We start from the raw sequence: 17,375 nt of genomic DNA, 5'->3' as shown, positions 1-17,375 counted from the left end.
GTGGTGGAAGGATTTAGTAGGCAGTTACAGAATTCAATAAAACCAGGTACGCAGTTTGTGGCCTGTGGAATGTGAGCAGGCCTGGGAGCAGAAATCTTACCTGCTAGCTGAGACTTACTCTGGATTCTTTTTTTTTTTTTTTTTATTGGCTGTCGGTTCACTTTGAGGCTTTCCAGTTCCTTAAATGTTTGAATTACATAGTCTCCTTTTTTTTTCTTATCTCAAGTCTGAAGTAACTTTTAGAAACACAGCTAATAATAGTAGATCTTTTTTGTGTGTAGTTTGATGACTATCTTTCACTGGCAGGTTTTTGGTTTTTTTTGTTTTTTTTCCCATAGAGACTGGTTTGCTGGCTAGTGCATGGTGCTTCTGTCGGGGGTGGGGAGGAAGAGCTTCCAGTGCGTCTCCTCTCTTTGTACCTAAGTCCTGGGAATGGAGCCATGATCTTGTTCCCCCATTAGAGGAACCGGAGTCACTTACTACTGTGGCACTCAACATTTTTTAACAGAGCAGTGAATATGTCTTTATTCTTAGGTCACTTTGCAAGTCGCCTGTGGCCAGTTGTTTTCTCAAATTGCTCACGTTATATTTGGGCCCATCTTGTCGTTGACGAACATTTTGATTTGCTGTGCATCCTTTTTCTCTTGCTGCGGTCGTAGACATGTTTATCTTGGATATCAGTTCATTCTGAGTCCTATTTAACATAATGATAGTATTATGTAAAGAAAGCTTAGTTAGCGGAATTGGCCAGATTAAAAGTCCTACTTTTGTTGTTAAATTCATCCAGTAACTCAAGCCAGAGATTAGCCGTGTAGACTCTTATTTCCTCTAGGTTTTTTTTTTTTTCCCACGTTTTTTATTTATTTTTGGGACAGAGAGAGACAGAGCATGAACGGGGGAGGGGCAGAGAGAGAGGGAGACACAGAATCGGAAACAGGCTCCAGGCTCTGAGCCATCAGTCCAGAGCCCGACGCGGGGCTCGAACTCACGGACCGCGAGATCGTGACCTGGCTGAAGTCGGACGCTCAACCGACTGTGCCACCCAGGCGCCCCTCCTCTAGGTTTTAGAAAGGAACAGGTGTAAATCAAAAGGTACGAGCCCAAGTATTGACAGTTTGCAACTGAAATACATTTGAGTGGAAGAGAAATTATTCTAAATGATTATGAAAGTCAAATACCAAAGTTAAGACTTTGAAGTTGTTTCTTATTCTAGTACTTTCTAAGTAGAAGTTAATTAGTAATCAAGACAAGCCCAAACACTTTTGGCTGACCACGGAAGACGAGCCCGACCCTGAAGTTAAGATTTTGAGAAGAATCTGAGTGATGCTGATTACCAAGCCGAGTGAGATCTTAACCTGCTACTTCGTTAGCTTCAGTGGTGGGGATGTGTGGAGGGCGGGCAGGGAAAAGAGAACAGGAAGAAATGCTTTCACTCTTTTCTAGAGGGACTAAAGCATTGTCCAGAGAATGTAATCAGGGTGTCTACATAGAACTCTTAATAAATGTGCTGTGTTTTAGGCTCATCACCTATCTACGATCCTGAGTTTCACTCTTCACGTTTTTAGGACACGAGTCGTTAGGATTTAGCAAGGTGCAAACAGTCACATGACTGAGTGATTTAAAGCTTTCAGTCTCAGTAAACAGGCCTGACTCTTCACTATCAATAATTTTCCAGCGAGCACAGTTAAAAGAAAGGAAGGGTTCGTGTTGAAAAATACTCATTAAAGTTGCTTTTGCCATATTGGCTAATGATTAACGAAGTTTTCCGTGTGTTGATTGTAATGGCTTAGCACTGCTACATGTTTCTAAGTGGTTTCTGCAGTTTCTTGACATGAGTGTGGCATCGCAGAGATCAATGTGGGATACACGGGACTGGGCAGAGGCTTATTTGGAAGTTTCCCATTGAAGCTGAGGCAACTCCCATTTGTTTGGACAAGGCTAGCAAAACGGCTCTCTACCTGAAAAAGGCCGAAGAGGTAAAACCTTTACGTGGTACGTTTTGCTACTGTGAGGGAATACTGTTATTTTGAACTTTGGAGGCGATGACCAGCCTTCCAAGCCTTCGCAAGTGGGTTGGTTTTGAGCTGAATCCGTGAAACACTATTGAGTGTCAGTAAAGTTTGCCACCAGGGTGTGCTGGTGAGGCTGTGCTACCAACTGAGTCTTCATCTTGTGTGGAGTTTCTTAACCTCTCTCAATTTCAACTTTCTCATCTGTAAAGTGGGTATGATTCTATCTCTTTCTATTGTGTGAAATGCCTCCCTCAGCTTCTGATAAAGTAAGTGCCCAAATGATGCAGTCATGATGAAGACAGTCATGTTGGGGACCTGCCGTAGGACATTGTGTGTGGCAGGGGTGATGGTGACAGTGGACTGGAAACAAACAATGACAGCATGACTTGATACAGCACGTCTTGTCTTGCTGAAAATCCGTTTGTGTAACAAAGGTTTCAGTTGATTGTCATTTTGTCCTCAAGGCTGTGGGACTGTGTGTCACTCATCTGTGCCTTTCAGATTAGATACTCGAGAAATGTGCACTGAACAAATGAATGCACTCCTTTGTTCACTTGACTCGTAGAAAAGCCCGGGCAGTCTCAGGCGTAATCCTAAGGTCCCCTTGATTCGAGTTCCAGGAAGACAATCCCCACTGAACTGTGCCCCTCTCAGAGCTCATCAGAAGGGTTTTGTTGCCTGGAGAAAAAACTTCATTGAACATACCTAAGTGAGTTTTGTCCACTTTTGAGAAGGAGTATGTTAAACCGGGAGAAGAGAAGGCTTTGTGGGGGAACAGAGTGCTGTCTTCAAAAATTTGAAGGGTAGTCGTTTCTCTTTGAAAGGCAGAAGTGGGGGACAGGTCAGAGGAGACGATGACCTTTCCAACAACGTAGTGCTGGAGTGGCTCACAACCTGGAAATGCGCACGCGGCAGCGGGCGGTTAGCAGCTTCAGCCCTGGGAAGCACAGGAGTGCCCGCAGAACCTCCGCTCTGTCCCTCGCTCTGTCCCTGCCCTTAGCAGCAGCAAGCCTCAAGTAGTGCGTTTCTTAGTCACAACACCCTCCACCCTGCCTCTCCAGCGTTTTCAGACCTGAATTCATGGCGGTGGATAGCGGTGCACTTTGACGACTGTCATTGCTTCATGACCCTGGGTGGGGTTCTTTTAAACATGTGCGGGGCCGAGGATTAACACAGATAACCCCAAAAGTCTCTTCCAAGCTCCATATTCCACAGTTCTAGAATCTCAAATCTTAGGGGAGGAATGTGGGTGGTTTGAAGGTAATTTCTTGACGGATTACAGCTGTTTCTTCACTTAACGTTTTTCTTTTTTCTTTTAGAAAGACATGGAAGAAATGATTATTCATGATACCAAATGATTCTTTGCTTTCTGAGAGGTTTTTTTTTTTCAGCTTCCTTTAAATAGGAGCCTCATTTTAAGTGTATTTACAGTTTAATTCAACAGCAGTTTAAAACTGAAACTGTTATATATTGAAAAGTCAATCAGAAGTGGTTTAAGCATTTCTAAAATTACTGTGTAAATTAGTGGGAAATTAGCAAAAAACACTGTAGAAAGCAAGAAACGTGTGTATTTTGTTAAATCTCAAATGTGTGTGTATCTACCTGTCCCTGTCTGCTTATAGATTGTAAGTTGTTCTGTACAGAGATTGAGATTTTACTTACATGCAATTTACAGGGCTGCGTTCATCCTGCTACTTTAGTAGCTACTGGCTTGAAACTTGGCTTGAAGGAGGCTAACCCTTCTTGCCTGCCTGCTTGCCTTGACCTCTTGGTACTTCGGAGTTGTGGCACATCGGTACCTCCTTCGATAGGGACTGGAATGATGGGTGCCAGGTATCTCCTTAAACCGGTAGGGTTCGTATGGCTTGAACCTGCTAATAGGCCCTGCCACTGTAGGGAGAGAGCACATATTTCCCATACGTGTTAGTTTCAGTTAACCCGGTAGCATGTGGTGCAGGGACCGCGTGTTCATTATCAGTTTCTGGAGGAGAGAAAACATTGCACACTTCAATACTTTCCAATTTGAGAGTGCTTTCATTTTCCTAAGCCATCATCCTATGATTTGTGTATTTAATTCAGAATGTAGTAATCTGATCCTAATGGCCTGCCAGATATTTTTGTGAGCTTCTTTTCTTCCTGCACAGAGATCAGACCGGCTCTCTCACTCCCTTCAAGTACATTTACAGCTGGGTGCCTGAGGTAGGAGGAAGCCTTGGACAATTCTCTGCTACAGTCAGTCCAGCTGTAAAGTTGGGTAGGTACAGGAGATGCTGGGTTAGAGCTCAAACTTTCTGGATAGATTGCCAAAAAATGTAATCAGAAATGTTTATTCTATTTGTGTTTAGCTGAAAGCAACTCAGGAAAGATACACATTTATCTATACTTCCCACTTAGAATTAGGAAAAAAAACCCTCAAAAACCACCCAGCTGAATCCTGTCTCTGTTCTGTGTACTCAAGCTAGACTTTGTAATAGTGGGTATAAAGTGCCTAGCACCCTTCCTCACTGCCCCCCTCCTGTCAGCCAAGTTGTCTAAATGTGCTTTGCCTAATTTCTCCTGACTACTTTTTAAACATTTTTTTGAGAGAGAAAGAGACAGAGTGAGCAGGGGAGGGACATACAGAGAGAGAGAGAGAGAGAGAGAGAGAGAGAGAGAAAGAGAGAAGGAGACACAGAATCTGAAGCAGGCTCCAGGCTCCAAGCTGTCAGCACAGAGCCCGACGTGGGGCTCGAACCCACGGGTTCTGAGATCATGACCGGAGCTGAAGTCGGATGCTCAACCGACCGGTGCCCCAACCTGACTTTCTATTCCACCGCACAGATTATATATAGAAAAATCGCTTGCTTGGTCAGGAGTGGTTGTTGAGTACAGATACCAGACGCATATTAGTTAGCAATTAAAATAATTGAATATTCCATTTATTTTATACTTTACTAAGGTCAGTTTTATCTACTAAGTGGAGAGATTGTTGGTGGTTTTACTAAATAGTTTATGGTGTCTTAAAGAGCTGCATTTTGAGGATTCTATAGATGGTTAAAATATCTGCATGGTGAAGAAGCATAGATAGGAGTGAAACTCCTGGCTTGCTGTTGTTCCTTCTTACAGATGCCCCTTCCTTTGAACGACTGTATGTATAATTGTTTGTAGAATGGCTTTGTCTATCAATCCTGTATTGCTTTCCCACTTAGTTTCTTTTGTCTTAAGTATTGTTTGAATTCTTTTTGGACTGTTTACTTTGGTTTGTCTCCAGGTAATTCCATAAGAATTTATAAATGATACCAGTTTTCAGTCTAAACTTTGGGGGAAAAAAAACCCTTTCAATTGGTGTTGTACCTTCAGGGTAATAATTGGAATTTGTCTTGAGTATCTGTATGTGTGTAAATGTGTATACACATACTTAATTTAGACCTCTTTATATCTTTCTAATATAAATTTTGAAATAAATATTGGAGATAAATATTTGGTCTCCGTAGGAACTTGATGAATTTCTGGTAGGTGGTTTTTATCTGCTAGGGGCACAAAGGATGTTCAGGCTACCTGTTCATTTGTTGAAACTTGGGCTCTAGCCCCAGATCAGCTGAACCACAATGAAAATTACTCATTGTGTGTAACACATTCTTGAATCATAAATGGAAAGGGTAAGTACTTATTTCCAATCCATGAGGTGGAGGAAATCAACATTGTTAGCTAAAAAAGGCAGAAGGGGTTGAATTTAGGAAACCACTCAGACTGGATTCTAGCATCTTCTCAAATTGCATCTTGAAGCGTAGTCCTCCTTTAATTGTACTTCGCTCCTTGGCCCTCTCTAGCTCCTTCTCCTAGGTCTTTGAGGACTTGTGCATGCTGGGTCTTGTTTCTGCACCGCATCGTCCTTGAGGCCCGCACGTCTGGCCTGCCTTCATGTTGTGTTCCCCCACAGCTGGCGTAGTCCTGGGCACGCAGACGCAGGACAGGTGGTTCATTGGCTGCATCTATGTGCAGAGCCTGCCTCAGTGTTGGGAGTAATACACATTTCGGGTTGGAAGCTGTGGGTCCACGGTTTGATGGCTGTGGGCTCTTGGCCAAGTCACAGCCGTGTTTAAGCTCCCTGACATGGCATGGCTGTCGTCAGCGCGCTCTCTGCTGGCTGTGACAGGGATGTGTCTGACCAGGGCAGAGCCCCATGCGGACACTTGCGCCCCTGGTCACAATAGCTCACAGAGCTTCAAGCTGTGCTTGGGCCATAACCCCCTTTTTTTTTTCTTTTTTCTTTTTCTATTGGAAGTGGACTCATCGCTGCTTTGTTGCTTTCTGAGAGACCAAAAACATTTAAAAACTCTTGCATTTGTGTTTATCAGGGAGTTTCTGTTGTGAAAAATACACTAAAGCTTTTCTAATGATAAACCATGGACTCCTGAAAGACACTTTTAACTTCAAGTGTGAATTCCATATATTTTATGCATATATAAAAATTTATATATTTACTTTTAAGAGTCTTCTTAGTTCTTTTTCTTTTCTTTCTTTTTTTTTTTTTTTTAGTTATTTGTTTTGAAAGGGGGAGAGAGAGTGCGCGCGTGCATGCGTGCCATGTGCACACGAGCAGGGGAGGGGCAGAGTGAGAAGGAGAGACAGAATCCCAAGCAGGCTTCACGCCCGATGCTGGACTTGAACTCATGAACCATGAGATCGTGACCTGAGCTGAGATCAAGAGTCGGACGCCCAACCGACTGAGCCACCCGGGCACCCCTCTTCTTAGTTCTTTAGTAGCAGTAGATAAATATTTAGTCAATGTTGCATTTTGACTGATGTTTTATTCACTGGTGGGGGAATATACGGAAATGGTGCTTTGACGCAAAATCGTACTGCTGTGATGGGAAGTAAATCTTACCCACGGGCAATACTAACCAAAATGATATCCAAAGATTTTCTTTCATTGAACAGATACTTGACCCTCATCTGCGTCCATGACACGATAACTACACCTACAGGTAATTTAGAGACGGAAGGTTTGTTGTATTTCTGCCACGAGACGGTGCATAAAACGGGTGCGAAGGTAACGTAGGCTGCGGTGGGTGAGGCCACGGAGGCTCCAGAGCTGGGCCCTGGCAGTGCAGGGAGGGCGACCACAGGTGAGGTGGGGTCTTAGCCAAGACTCAGACACACGGCCACCATGGGGTAAAGGCCCGTAGGCCTCAGTGATGGAGGACAGAGTGTGGATCAGGGAATGACCGCCAGGCCAGGGGCTGAGGGAGGGCAGTGTGCAGGGAGCTGGCAAACGGGGAGAGAGCCTGATGGTCTTTGGGGTGAAAAGAAGTAAATGTGGGACTTGTGCCGTCCAGGTATACCGTGAGTTAGGGGCTTCCTACAGAGATTAGAACTGGCGCTAAGCCACATCTGACCTAGAAGTAAACAAATGTCACAGACACCGATGGCCGTACGAGTTCAGACGATTGGCTGCTGGGCCGTAGAACCGGGTGCCGAGAACCCCACCCTTCACAGTCTTGAGTTCCTGGGACGCTTGGGTGGTTCTGTCCGTTAAGCCTCTGACTTGAATTCGACTCTTGATTTTTACTCTTGGTCTCATGGTTCACGAGTTTGAATCCCGCATCAGGCTTCACGCTGACAACGCGGAGCCTGCTTGGGATTCTGTCTGTCTCCTCCGCTCTCTCTGCCTCTCTCCTCCATCCTCCCTCCCCCCCCCCCCTCAAAAAATAAATAAACTTAAAAAAAAAAAAAGAATCTTGAGCTCCTCACGCAAACTGAAGGCTCGGCAACAAGGCCATAACCACCTCTGATTAAGGGCACAGGGGCCCCAGAGCAGTGGGGGCTCCCAGGCAGAGCAAGTCCAGGTCAGCTGGGGAGCTTTCCAAGAGGGGGTCGGTGCAAACCTATTTTCCAGGAGGACAGATTAAACCCTGGCCTGGATCTATGACCCTGTACCCTAAGTAGGTATGGTCCCTGGAGACAAGGACAGACAACCCTCCCACCTTAATTAAGATGAAGTGAGTGGATGCCTGTATGTAAGATTCTTACTGCCTCTCCTGAGCGAGCAGCTTTCTCTCCATGAGGGTCTCTATCTCTGTGGGAGGGAAACACTCCAAAAAGAGTCACAAAAGACTGAATCTCAAGGTAATCCAGGACTTTAGCATCTGTTCATCACCTTGAACTTGACTCATTCTTGCTGACATTCATGGCTTCAAGTCTATGAAATTAATGGAGGATCCTAGACTTTCCTCAAGGACCTTGGGGGTATTTGGGCTGAGTCTTGAAGTTTGTGAAACATTTTGCCAGGAGGTGAGAAAAGGGTAGTGGAGGATAGCTTCTTTCTAGAAAACGGGGAGAATGAGTATATCCCTGGAGTGTGCCGTGTGAAGAGGTGAGGGGTAGAGTGAAGGCAGCCGGATGAGATGAGATGAGGTGTGATGGACCTTGAGGGCTGTGCTGGGGAGGTGGGACCACCCTGTGAGCTGTGTAAAGACCTTGTGTCGAGCAAAAGAAGTCTACGTATTTGTTATGGGAAGTTCGGGAACAGACAAAACAAGGTATGATACTAGAGTCGAAATGCTGGTCCCTTGCTGGGGACAGCTAGGACTGGGAACGCACGAGGGAGGCTCCGTGAGTGCTGGCTGTGTCGATACCTCCCGGCAGTGGCCGAGCACTTATCAGGCACTTGATGCCTCCATCTGTAAAGGCTAGCTGTCCACGTGTGCTGGGGAAGGAGATTGGAGGCAGGGAGATGAAGCCGTAAGGATGGGAGGAACTGGAGGTAAAAGTCTTAACTGGTTTGGGCTTCAGTGACTGCTTCTATAAACATAGCTCCGCCCCCCACCCTGGCCTCTGCAGAGTATGTTCCAGGTACCTGTTCTCCCTGGTGCTAATTGACCGATGTGTTTGGAAATTTGACCTGCGTTGTATTCCTACACCTATGACTCATTTCTAAAAGCCGGCAGTTTTTTGGCGTAAGGGAAAGAAATCATGAGAACAATTGAGTTTTAAGTATTCCACCGTAGAGTATTATTGCCAAAGGAATCTATTGTGTTTTCAAATCACTGTGACCAGATATTTAGTGGTCTCTCACCTGCAGGAGAAATTAGACGTCATCCTAACGTTCTGAGGAGACAGAAACTCGGGTGGGAGCTTCAGCAATACTGATTTTGACCTAAGAACTGCCCAAGGAGAGAATTCTTTTTCCTGGAAGCTCATGAGCACCGTATGCAGACATCCTGCTCTGGGCTGGGTTCTGGGCTGGGTGTCGGGGACACAAATGGAAATAGGACATGGTGCCCCAAGGAGCCCGTTGTCCAGGAGGAAAGCTGGCGTGTGAGCAAGACTTCCAGTGCAGTGAGAGCCAGTAGTGGGAGAAGTGGCACAGAGGAGGGGCTGTTGCAGCTCAGAGGATCACGAAGGCTTTAGAGGTGATGCCTGGGCAGGGCTTTTAGAGGAAGTGAGTTACTGCACAGGCGACTCAAGTAATGGCGGCAAGGGGTGAGGTGGGCGAGATAGCGGGACAGGGCATAGAGGTGTGCGATGACACCCATACGAGGGACTGGGTGTCCTTGTTGTTGCTGGAGCCTGAAGTGCTGTGGCAGGGATGGCAGCACGGGGCGGATTTGCGTGTTAGGGATGGCCTTGGGCCCAGACATGTAAAAGGCTGGTGTCAAAATGTAAGCGAGAGGTGAATTCAGGAGGTGGGCCGGAGCAGGTGGCAGTAGGCCACATCCAGGGGTGTGGGCGCTTGGCAGGGTGTTGTTGGGCGTCGGGTCTGGAAAGACCTTTTAGCCCTCCCGCCCCCTGCAGTGCCCTGTGCTTTTGCTCTGCGTTTCAACAGCAGCAGGGCAGTGGCCCAGCTCGGGAGCCAGTGACCTTGGACAAAGCTGAAGGACTTCACCTTTCTGAGAATGTCATCTAAATGATGCAGATGAGGGGTGCTGGGTGGCTCAGTCGGTAAAGCGTCCGACTTCGGCTCAGGTCATGATCTCACGGTTTGTGGGTTCGAGCCCCGCGTCGGGCTCTGTGCTGACAGCTCGGAGCCTGGAGCCTGCTTCGGATTCTGTGTGTTTCTCTCTGTTCCTCCCATGCTCACGCCATCTCTCTGTCTCTCTCTCTGTCTCTCTCTCTCTCTCTGTCTCTCTCTCAAAAATGAATAAACATTAAAAAAGTGTTTTTAAAGATGAGGATGATAGAGGGGTCTAGGGAGATCAAATGAGGAGTTCTGTCTTAGCCCATCACCTGCAGAGTGTAAGTACTGCACGTAAGGGTCAGTGCTGCTCTTTTAATTAATGATCAGCGTATCAGACAGGTATCTCCATGCTGGGAGTGATGGCAGTTGGGGGGTCCCTGCAGGAGGATCTGCGGGAGGTAAGGGGCTGCGGGCAGAATCAAGAGGCCTGCTTGGTGGTGGGTCCGCACACGGTGAGGGCCGGTGCGTGAGAGCATGGCTGTCTCCAGCTCATGTTCCCCAGGTCTGCTAGGAGAAAGGGAGGGCCTGGGGCGCCTCATCAAAGTGATGTTCTTTTTTTTTTTTTTTTTTTTTGATTTTTTTGTTTATTTGTTTTTGAGAGAGAGAGAGAAAACGAACGAGCAAGGGAGGGGTAGAGAGAGAGGGGGACAGAGGATCTGGAGCAGGCTCTGTGTTGACTGCAGAGAGCCTGATGCAGGGCTCGAACTCACGATCTGTGAGACCATGACCTGAGCAGAACTCAGATGCTTAACTGACTGAGCCACCCTGGCACCCCCAAAGTGATGTTCTTAAGTTCTTTGGAGCCTGATACACGAGAGGCTTGCCAGCAGGACTGAAGGGAGAGGCCGAACAAGCCCACCACTCACGGGGGTTGGTTCCTATGGCTCTTCCCACGGAGCTGTATTTAGAAGTGTCATTAAAGTCCTTTGGGGGCAGGGGGATGGGTAAAATAGAGGAAGGGGATTAAAAGGGACAGACTTCTGGTTATAGAACAAGTAAGTTACAGAGATGTAACTACAGCACCGGGAATAGAGTTGTTAATACTGTAACAACTTTGCACCGTGGCAGGTGGCAGCTAGAATTAGGGCGATCACTTTGCCATGTATTCGAATGTTGAATCGCTAAATTGCACACCTGAAATTAATATAATATTGTATGTCAGCTGCACTTCAATTTAAAAAAAAAAAAAAAGGAAGAAAAGAATACAAAAAATCACCACCCTAAAAGAAATCTTTCTAGACTCCTGGGTATGTTTAGTTATTTGTGGTCAGGTTCAGTGGTTCCTGCCAGACATGCTCTCAGTGGACAGAGAGCCCGAGATGCAGAGAAGAATGGGAGGTGCTCCAATCAGGCTGTGCCTTCGGCTTGGCCGTGAGCAAGCGACATGTGCGCGTGGGGAGCATCTCTCTCCTTTCAGAAGCTAGTCCTTAAGTTCAGGAAAAGGGGCTTAAGCTCTTCCTGCTTCCGTCCTCCCCCCCCCCCCAGTTTTTTGTTTGTTTTTCTGCTTTTGATCTCAAAGCAACTAATTCCTTGCTGCAAAAGTTTTAGGTATTTTTACCTGTTCCTTTTGATTCCAGGATGGCATACACTGTGTAGGGCACACTGTTTAAGAAGACTTATTAGATACATAAAGTTACACATTATACCCACGTGTTAGATACATAAGAGAAGAAACCTATCCTAGTCAGGGTGTGCGATTTTCTATTATTTCAGCACATGGGCCATATTTGCCTGGCTTCCGTTCAGATGAGGTCGGGGATCATCTCTGCGGTGGGAGAGTGTGACGTTGCAACCTTTTATCCCATCCCTCATCTCCACACTACAAGAGTCCTTTCCTTTTGTAAAAATAAATGGGGCAGAGCATGCCTTCTGGTTCCCCTTTGGGTTAAATGTAACTCGGGAGGGCTCCGTGGAGCAGCGTTGCAGTGTCGGTCATTGATCAGTGCTCGGATGGCTGCAGTAGCTTCTTGGCTGAGCACTCTCCATCTTGCTGGGCTGTTGTCCTGAAGTGCTGCTCTCTGGAGGAGGAACGCCTGGGCCAGACTCCTCAGGGCGCTTGTAGCCTCCTTCAGGTGGCCGACTCACGGTGGGGGCAGGGGGCGGGTGCTAAGATCACAGGGAGCCACCTCTCCAGCCAGGCATGTTCCCCCCCGGGGCCCCCTCGTACTTCCCTCATTCCTGCCCTTGCCTGGGAGTGCCCCACCCATCCCAATCCCTTACTTTCTTCAAGGCACATCTTGAGGCTTCTTGTTATAAAGCGTTTTCAGGGGCACCTGGGTGGCTTAGTCAGGTAAGTGTCCGACTTCATGATCTCACAGCTTGTGGGTTCGAGCCCCACACCGGGCTCTGTGCTGACAGCTCAGAGCCTAGAGCCTGCTTCAGATTCTGTGTCTCCCTCTCTCTCTGCTCCTCCCCTCCCCCACTCATGCTCTCTCTCTCTCTCTCTCTCTCTCTCTCTCTCAAAAATACACATTAAATACACGTGTGTTTTTTAATGAGACATCCTCTCACAGTCTGTGCCCAGCATGCTGTTGGTGCTTTTGTGTCCCACTGTGTCACCTGCTGTGGACTGTTGTCACGTCTCCTACCTGTGAGAGGCTACCAGGCTCGTGGGGGGAGGCGCGGGGAGACCTTGTTCCAGCGGGGGGCTGCCGTCGCTTTCCTGGGATGAAACCCCGGGCTTGACTTCTCCAGCAAGACAGAATGGCAGCGTTAGAGTACCTCTCCGAAGCATCTTTGAGCTCTCAAATGTCTTCAGCATTTGTCCGTAATCTGCTCATGATACAGTTGCTGCCAACGGGCGATGATTCTTCTAAAGCAAAGTGGGAGAGAATATAGGTTTTTGTGCCCGTATGGTGGTTCGTGTTACACTTGTGGATACAAAATCTTTCTCTGTGTAGTGTCAGGGGGTAAGCATTGGAGTGTGCACGGTAAAAGCTGTGTCACTTGAAAATGTTCCGGAGTAACATTTGCTTCTACTATGGTTTTTGTAGGTGAAAAGGAAGGAACTTTTCTTCCAGAAAGTAAAGCGATTTTTTCGTTTGTTTGTTTGTTTGGGAGCCTCCAAATACTAATACTTGTCACACATCTCTTTTTCTGGAAGGAGACTTGAGGATATGACGCACATGAAGTAAAATGTTAGCATCTCGAGGCTAAGCCGCTGCTGTGCCGTGTTTCGTTATTTGATTTGATTCTTTGGAAACGTAATGCATTTTGCCTTTCCTCTCTCTTCTCTGTAGTCAGAAAATGGGTAAGAAGAGTCGAGTGAAAACGCAGAAATCGGGCACTGGTGCCACAGCAAGTGTGTCGCCGAAGGAAACCTTGAACCTGACCAGTGAGCTGTTACAGAGTAAGTTCCCCCCTGGCCTCCCCGCCCTCACGCGGGGCTGCGAGCCTTCTCCGCTCTGCATGCTCAGGCCACATGGGTCAGTCTCTGGGCTGGCGAGGCAGGAAGTGGGACAGGCTGGGGTTCAAATCCTGGCTTATTAGCCACGTGAGCTGGGCAACTCTTGGAGCTGCTCTGACCCCCACTCTCCCCTGCTGTAATAAACCTGGGATATTGACAGCGGGTAGGGAGGAATGAGGCCCTGGTGAAACCGTGTACCTGAAGCTTCTCTAGCGCAGCCGCCCACAACAGGGGCTCCCCTGGGTCCCGGTGGGCAGGGCCACGTAAGCCCTGTGAGCCTCGGGGTCCACAGCAGTGCGAGGCGAATGCAACGGGCCTCCCGGAGAGCAAACCATTGGAACTCTGCTCCCTCGTCAGAATGGCTCCCCTTTAGTTTTAGGGATTTGGTCATAGTTTTCCGATTTCTTGGTTCAAGGACATTAAGTGTCTATTAAGTGCCTGTACTTGCTTCAGTAAGTTAGTATAAATTGGTAAATTCCTTTTTTCACTGTGAATTTAAATTGGTGCTATGTAGGTTTCAAACTTGGCCGGGGTCCCTGTATTAACTACCTACGTTTGCCTCCTTTTCCTTGTATGTTCAGATTATGTGACAGGCCAAACCCCAAACGCACGCTTAACTGTCTCTCCTTTGCCAGCAGCAGGTAGCAAGCGAGTCGGGTCAGGTCCCACCCTGGGTGCTCCTGTGGACAGCGTGGGCCCCCGCAGAGCCCTGATGTGCTGACCCGTTGCCTCCTCTGTCCCCCACCGGACGGCGGGCAGCTTGTGGACAGGCCCTGTCTTGTATTCCGGGGCCTCCGTCGGTGTTTGCCGATGGAAGAGTGACTGGTTAGCCGTAAGAGTTAGGAGTCCACGTGGTTAGGGCTGGGTGGTGTTATTTACCACAGACACTCTTTTCTCAGAAGACGAGGGTGGCCGTGGGAAGAGTGCGCTCCCTTTAAACTCCTACAGTTGTTTGAAGAGGAAAGAGCTCGCTGACAGGCCGGGTGCCCAGAGCACAGCCTCCAGAAACGCCCGGCACCGGTCTGAGTGCTGCCTTTCGCTTCTGGCCCCTCCAGCAGAGTCTCAGCTTCCTTTTCAGCAGTGACTGTGCTGTGTCTTTTGTGACTCCTCCAGAGCGTGCTTAATATAGAGCCTTACACACGGGTGTGAAATGTTTGTTGAGTAATTGTCCTTATGTCCGATTTAACTGGTTCCTTCAGACAGCCACTGTTCTAGGGCTTAACTAGAAAGAAACGTTGACTTTTAAGGTTGCCTTTTTTTTTTTTTTTTTGATCCCCTAGAAGAGTTTTTAGGGAAAGGGAAATGCTTCGCATCATAGCCTAGCTTTTTAGATTTCCCCACGTACAGGTGTATTCTGAGGACCATCTGTCAGTGCAAGTTCAGTGCTCACACTTAGGTTCCGGGCCCCAGGTTAATAAGCATGTGGATGGTTTCAGAGGGTTTATATGCTTTGAAAAGTACGCCTGATTTATACCTGTCACGTTTATCATCGTGGCTGTGGTACCTTTGTCCTTTAAAAGTGAACCAGCAGGGGGGTGCCTGACTGGCTCAGTTGGGGGGAGTGTGCGACTCTTGACCTCGAGGACGTGAGTTCGAGCCCCACGGTGGCCATGACGCCTACTTTAAAAAAATGGTAGGGACACGTGGGTGTCAGTTAAGTGTCCAGCTCTTGGTTTCGGCTCAGGTCACGATCTCACAGTTAATGGGTTTGAGCCCCACGTTGGGTTCTGCACTGGCAGCATGGAGCCTGCTTGGGATTCTGTCTCTCCCTCCCCCCCCCCCCTTTGCCCCTCCCCTGCTCTCCCTCTCTGCCTCTCTCTCAGTTGTCTCTCAAAATAAATGAATAAACTTAAAAAAAAAACAATTAAAAGTAAAGCAGCAGTGGCAGCTATACCCAAATCCTCTTTGTGCTGAAGCCTGACCGGCTAAGTTGAAAGCAAACAGTGTTTGAGTGCCGTGACGTTTGTGTTCCAGGGTGCAGTAGCCCCGCACCCGGCCCGGGGAAGGAATGGGAGGAGTACGTGCAGATCCGGTCTCTCGTCGAGAAAATACGGAAAAAACAAAAAGGTACATTTTCTAGAACGGTAATCGTATTCGAATAAAATCACGGAGGGACTTGGCACAGGTCAGAAAGCTTATGAGGGCAGTGAAGGACCCGGCGTCATTCCTGCCTGCGGAAGGTCACTGCGAAGGGGCCCGGAGTTAGGGAGAGATGCGCTGGGCAGCTGTCCCAGGACCTGTCCCATTTCTGAGGTGTGGCTGCCGGCTTTGGAAGGAGTGAGAATGTTCGGCTGTAGGGGAAAAGTGTTCATATGCAGGCGCTAAGATGACACGACTTCTGTTTGTCTGTATTTTATGAAATCTCTGTTGAGAGCCGTTTGTTTTTCTGTAGTGTGTTTCCTTTAGGGTTTGAGGTCGGTGCACAATGCCATGAGTGATCAACACACAAATACGCACTAATCGAAGTCAAACAATGAACTCAAACAAATCTTGGTTAAATAAGAGGCGAAGTTATATATCCAAAGCAGTGTTTTTACAGGGTGTGTTCAGCAGGTGTCTTAATGATTCTCAGCCAGGCCGGCGACAGGGCCAAGTGTCAGTTTGAAAAAGCCTATTCAATATGTCTATTGTCTTAGTTCTATAAAGCACAAAAAATAAAAGATTGGTATGCAGGGCCACATGGGAGGTAGCAGGGAAAAACACAAGGAGCCTGCATTTTAAAGGGTGAGAAGAACCTTCTTAGACCCCGTTTTTGTACATTGCCCTGAAAGTGAATCACAAGAGGGTTTGTTTTTTTATTTGCTCTCCGTAGTGGTAGTTTTATTGCTGTCCTGTGTAATTCTGCGAACCTCCGGGCTTTAGGTTAGACGGTCTCGGGCCCCAGATGGTGACAGGTTCCTTTATAATGTGTTTATTTGCACCAAGTGGTAGACTGTGCTGATCCCGGTTCACCCAGTGGATAGCTGAACAAGTTTTGTACGTCCTGAGTGTCTGTCGTCAGCAGAATCTGCTAACTACGACTGACACGAAGGTGAGAGCATTCTGAGTTCTCAGCGAAGAGGGACTTCTGTCTAAGAGCGTCCGTACACAGTCGAGTCTCCTGCATGTCCACTGTGGTGCAGCACGGCCCCCGGCCGTCCTGCTTCACAGACCCAGGGGACCATTGACCGTGTCCCGGTGACGTGACTCCAGGCACCTGGGCTGGACTCCACGCCTTGCTCCTGACATTTTCGAAGCTCCCGTTCTTCTCCCTTTATTCATCAAGTAGTGGTTCTTCCCGGCTTTGGAAAAAAGCATGGCTCTTCAGGTCTTTGAATATTTCAAACATGCTGAAGAGGCCAAAAAACAACACAACAACGCCGAAGAATCTCCCATCCAGACTGGATCAGTCCCCCAAGCCGGGTTCCCCCTCCTTCCCACCTGCTGGTCTGACCTTGTCCCTCCCTCCATCCTGTGTTTTGTTTTCATTGTTTTTGAGAAATACACGCTGCAGTCAGAGCTGAAGCCCCATGCTTCTGTCGCCTTCCCTTCTTGCCCTCTGGAGTTGGTCTTTGCTGAGAATATTTTTCCACTTCACGCATAACCCCATAAAAATACATGGTCGTAAGTGGTATCTTCAAAATTTGCATAAATGGTATCAGGCCACTTGAATTTTTAGAAACACGGTGTTACATTTGTTTTATTTGCGGTGATACGTATGGTCCACCTCATGCAGATCATTGGACAGAATTGTGCAAGACCGTCTGGTCCTGCGTTCTGAGGACCAGGCCTGTAGCGCCCAGCCCTACACACGCCTCCTGTGCCCGTGCCAGCTGCCGATTTCTGTCTCCCTGGGGATTTTGCTAAAGCAAAGCTGCGGATGAGACCTGGCACGCTGCACTCGGGGTGCGGGGGCTGCTCTTACGACCGAGGCGGTGAAGCCCCTGCGCCCCCTGCCAGTGCCTCGCCTCCCGCAGCTCCTCAGTCAGCAGTCCTGTGACAGCAAGCGCATTCCTGTAACCGCCAGGGGTCTAGGGGC

General features: G+C 47.9%; 1 protein-coding gene across 2 annotated transcripts in view; it reads left to right on the top strand.

Annotated features, from left to right (window-relative positions):
- The window catches only part of SETD3 (SET domain containing 3, actin histidine methyltransferase), an 80,191-nt gene that overhangs the window by 2,103 nt on the left and 60,713 nt on the right, over positions 1-17,375 (top strand). For both annotated transcript variants that reach the window (XR_007152901.1, XM_047862225.1), the window contains exons 2-3: positions 13,191-13,300; positions 15,332-15,424. Coding sequence is in view for 1 of the 2 variants with exons in the window: in XM_047862225.1 (XP_047718181.1) it covers positions 13,198-13,300; positions 15,332-15,424 (196 nt within the window). In the remaining variant the exon portion in view is untranslated. The remainder of the gene's footprint in view (positions 1-13,190; positions 13,301-15,331; positions 15,425-17,375) is intronic.

This window comes from Prionailurus viverrinus, chromosome B3, assembly GCF_022837055.1.
Source record: "Prionailurus viverrinus isolate Anna chromosome B3, UM_Priviv_1.0, whole genome shotgun sequence".
Taxonomy (NCBI): domain Eukaryota; kingdom Metazoa; phylum Chordata; class Mammalia; order Carnivora; family Felidae; genus Prionailurus; species Prionailurus viverrinus.
This window is presented reverse-complemented; position numbering and strand designations above follow the sequence as displayed.